The sequence below is a fragment of the Phaseolus vulgaris genome, chromosome 4, assembly GCF_000499845.2.
Source record: "Phaseolus vulgaris cultivar G19833 chromosome 4, P. vulgaris v2.0, whole genome shotgun sequence".
NCBI classification, from domain to species: Eukaryota; Viridiplantae; Streptophyta; class Magnoliopsida; order Fabales; family Fabaceae; genus Phaseolus; species Phaseolus vulgaris.
Window position 1 is genome coordinate 6,885,749 of NC_023756.2, and position 4,290 is coordinate 6,890,038.

At 53.4% G+C, this 4,290-nt stretch overlaps 1 protein-coding gene across 1 annotated transcript; it reads left to right on the forward strand.

Moving 5' to 3' along the window:
* Window positions 1-723: 723 nt before the first annotated feature.
* Window positions 724-1,968, forward strand: LOC137838230 (chromatin-remodeling ATPase INO80-like). Its single transcript, XM_068647485.1, has one exon. It carries the CDS (start codon window positions 724-726, stop codon window positions 1,966-1,968), a length of 1,245 nt encoding a protein of 414 aa, XP_068503586.1.
* The last annotated feature ends 2,322 nt before the right edge of the window (window positions 1,969-4,290 follow it).

A 4,290-nucleotide genomic window follows, 5' to 3' on the forward strand; every position in this document is an offset into this window, starting at 1 on the left:
GTGGACTCAAGAGACACTGGAGGGAGCCCCTTCTTCTTTCTTTATCAAATGGTACTCAGGAGAGTGGGCCTGCGTCTGCCTCTTACTTCCTTCGAGAAAGAACTGCTTACAGAGATAAACACCGCCCCAGCCCAGCTCCACCCCAACAGCTGGGCTTTCGTAAGGGGGTTTCAGATTCTTTGCGGATATCTGGGTGTCCCCTCTTCCGTGGACGTTTTTCTTCATTTTTTCGAGGTAAAGAAACAGGGGAAGAGCCTATGGATGAGCTTTTCTGGCATCGCCGGGCGCATCATCCTAACGCTCTTCCAAAATTCGTTCAAAGGATGGAAAGGGAAGTTCTTCAAAGTTCGTGCGACCAAGCGCGATCCTACCGTTTTAGAGGGCTTTCCCCTATACTGGACGGATAAGCCCATAACCATGAAGGCCCTGGCTTTGGATGAGCTCGCCCCAGCCGATCGGGACGTGTGCAAAGCCTTGGCGGGGCTGGGGGTAGTCTTCGATACCGCCAAACTCATCGCAAACGAATTCAACGCCCATGGGCTCTCTACCTACTTTGGTATCTACCCTTGATCGTTTACACTGCTTTAGCTGTTGTGGTTATACGGACTCACTTGCTTGCTTGAACCCTTGTGATTATCTGCGCGTGTCTGGTTATAACACTCCCCTTCTGCTTTATCTGAATTAATCTTTGTTCTACTATTCTTCGCCGCTGCAGGTTCAGTGATGACTTCTTCGAGGCGGCTTGCTCTTGCCAAATTTTTGAAGAAGGCAAAATCTGCCAAAGAGGGCGGGGACGCCGTCGCCTCTGACGTGCCCACCGTCGCTTCCCTGCCGACTCCTCCACCATCTGCTTCTCCTCCTCCTATTGCCGCGGTTCCATTAGCCATGGCGTCAACCCCTGCCCCTGCACGCCCCAACAAAGGGAAAAGGGTGCTGATAGTAGACTCTGACAGCGAAGACTCGGGCAATGCCCTGGTTTCCCATAAGAGGAGGGCTACGGGCCTTCCTGCCTCATCAGCCGCGTCCCCCGGTGGTGGGAACTCTCTCAGGGACGATCCTCTTAGTGCCACATCACCGCCACCTCCACCAGCCCACGAGGAACGAGAAGAAAGGATTGACTTGGTTCCCCCGCCTTCGCCGTTGCCGCATCGTGACGCAGCTGAGGCCTCGGGCTCCGCCCCTCCTGTATCAGTCCCTGGCTCGACTTCTCGCAAACCCCGAATTCCTCGCCCCATTCATAGGGAGTTGACGCAGGGCTTCACCGAAGGAATGTCGCCGACTGATCCTCAAAAGGGGGGAGGCATGCCTTATTATATGGGGGCATTCCTGGCGGTGGCAATCAAGTGGCGCACTCAGGCTCGAAATGCTATCAAAGGGAGGGAGGCTCTCCGCAAGCTGAGACAAGAGGTGGGGGCGTTGAAGGAGGAAAAACAAAACTGGGGACTCAAGGAGGAAGCTTCCCAATCTTTGCTAAAACTGGCCCATGAGGGCAGGGAGGGAGCTGAGGCGTACGCGCGAGAACTGGAACAGGCGCATGCCGCTCAACTAGCCCAGCTCACCTCCTACCAAATCCAAAACATTGGCCTCCAAGAGGCGACTCTTACATCCGAAGTGCAGCGAAGAAAACTTGAAGAGCTGGATGCTGCTTGGAGGCAGAAGCTAGGTGAGAGAGAGGACGCCTTGGCTGCGAAGGTTGAAGCTTTGAGCCTTCTCCAAGCCGAGGCCAATAAGCTCCGCGTGGAGAAGGAATTTCTGGAGAAGCAATTGACATCCAAGGACTCTAGGGTTGCGGAACTAGAGGGAGAGGTCCAAGAATTGACCGGGGAGATGGCGGGGGCGTTTGAAGAGGGCTTCCAAGAGGCTCTGACCCAGGCGTCCTGCGAGAACCCTGGCATCAATATTTCAAACTGCGACCCCACACACCATGTCGTCGACGGGAAGGTCGTGCCCATGGACTTGGATGACTGAACCGCTGTCTCTCACCCGCTACCTTTACCTTCAAGCTTAATTCTTTTATACTTTACCTTTGCTTTTGACTCTCTCTGTTAAACTTGTAATTCTTTGAACCATCTGTACTCTTGTTACAACTCTGGGTGTTTGTATGATTACTTTTGCGCCTTCGCGATATAGAATCCTGCATGTGCGCTCTTATTCTCATCCTTTGCCTTCGCGCGCTTCGGTTATTTTGTTTGTGTTTTACCCGTTTCTTTCACTTCGTTGGACGGCCTTGTATGTCCGGGAAAGGTCACGTGCCAACACTCACGCCCATGGAGAGGCTCACCTAGTGAAGCCGTATCGTCCACGGGGTGTCTCTAACGCCGAAACGGTTCTTTCCTTGATCCTTAACACCCGGCGCCCACGCCTAAGGAGAGGCCTGCTATAGCAGCGCCGTATCGTCCCCGGGTGTCTAAAACGTCGAGTACTCTGGGGGGGGGGTCGTTCCCTCCATGGTCTTACCTTCCCATAGGTATCGGGGAACACCCTGCCAGCAATTCGCTGGCGTTTGGCGGTCTTATCTCCCTCCACAGTCTTTCCTACCCGTGGGTATCGGGGAGGTGACGCCAGCAACTAACTTTGCCCCCTTCAATTTCGTCTCCCTCCACAGTCTTTCCTACCTGTGGGTATCGGGGAGACGACCCTGCTGATATTTGGGGATGGCGACGCCCGCGACGTCTCACGCTGGCGTCGCCCTTCACGTCCTTCCGGGCGACGCCTCGGGCGTTATCTTTACCTTGACATTGACTTTGATCCTTGCCTTGGTCGACGCTTGATTACAGCAAAGAGCTCAAGGTTTTGTCCGTGCCATCCACGTGGCGCTTCTTGTATGGCTGATGGGACGTTCAGTCATTTGACTTGATCCACGTGGCGCTTCTTGTATGGCTGATGGGACATTCAGTCATTCAACTTGATCCACGTGGCGCTTCTTGTATGGCTGATGGGACATTCAGTCATTCCACTGAGTCCTGACTCCTACTGTGCCCTTGACCCACTTTCGACGGCGCATCGTACCACTGGATATTCTGTTGATACGACGTTCTCTGAGTTTAACCAGCGGTGCCAGGGTCATCCTTTCATCTTCTGCCACGTGGCTCGATCGTGCGGTGCATCCATTCGCGTTGTTTAATGCCCTAACTGCAATACTTCTACTTGCGTCGTTTGGCGCTCTAACCGCTTTATTTAACTCTTCAAACTCTGAAACCATTCTCATCATTTCTGCACTCTTCGTAACCTACTTGCACTCTCTCTTCTTGCACCCTTTCTTCTCTCACGAAGGGTTCTTCCACCATTTGCTCCCTTCGCTCGACTCTTGCATTTCCGGCGGGCCATACGCCTTTGACAATCCCGATCTTGTTAAAGAATGTCTTCTCATGCTGCCTCCCCCAGGGTCAGTCCCAAGGACCTGTACCCTTGGGCTTCGAGTGAACTTCTTGACGAATGTTCATGCTTACTTGCTACCAGGGCCATAAGGGAACACAAAGGGGCCTTCGCGAGGAGGCACGACGACGACATTGCTGTGCTCCCTTGCACTCTAGGGGAGCCAGTATGCGGAGACGAACGGGCCAACGAAGGGGTCCCCTTCTTTTACCTTTACCAGGTGGTTTTCAAGACCATCGGAGTGCGCCTACCCTTCTCCTGGTTCGAGAAGGAACTGCTGACGGAGATCAATGTCGCTCCGGCCCAGTTATACCCCAACAGCTGGGCCTTTGTCAAAGCCTTCGATATCCTCTTCGGGTTTCTGGGTTGTGCGCCCTCGGTTGACCTCTTTCTTCACTTCTTTGAGGTGAAGAGGCAAAGGCACAACCTCTGGGTAACTCTCAGTAACGTCCCCGGGAGAGTTCTTCTCACACCCTTCCAAAACTCGTTCACCGGGTGGAAAGGCCGGTTCTTCAAGATCTGCTGCACTGACCTTGTTCCCGACGCTCTGGATGGGTTTCCGCTGTACTGGGTGAGAGAGGCAAGGGCCCTCAAAACCAAACCCTTCAAGAAGCTGGCTCCAAGTGATCAAATAGCTTGCCGGATTCTTGCTGAGGCGGGAGGTTTTGACTTTGCCACTTTGATCAGCTTGGAGTTCAACGCCAGAACTCTCGAAAAGTACATATGTAAGAGTCGCTGCCCTAGAAACTTCGGCCTTTGTTGCTTTCTAACCGTGTCTGTCTTGCTTCATGGTGTCTCTGACACATTTATCTCCCTTGGTGCAGGCTCGAAAATAAACCAAGAGAGGAGGACACGACTTACTCGAGCTCTGCGGGTTAGGAATGGGGTTTCGCCTTCCTCCAGTGCTGATTCGGA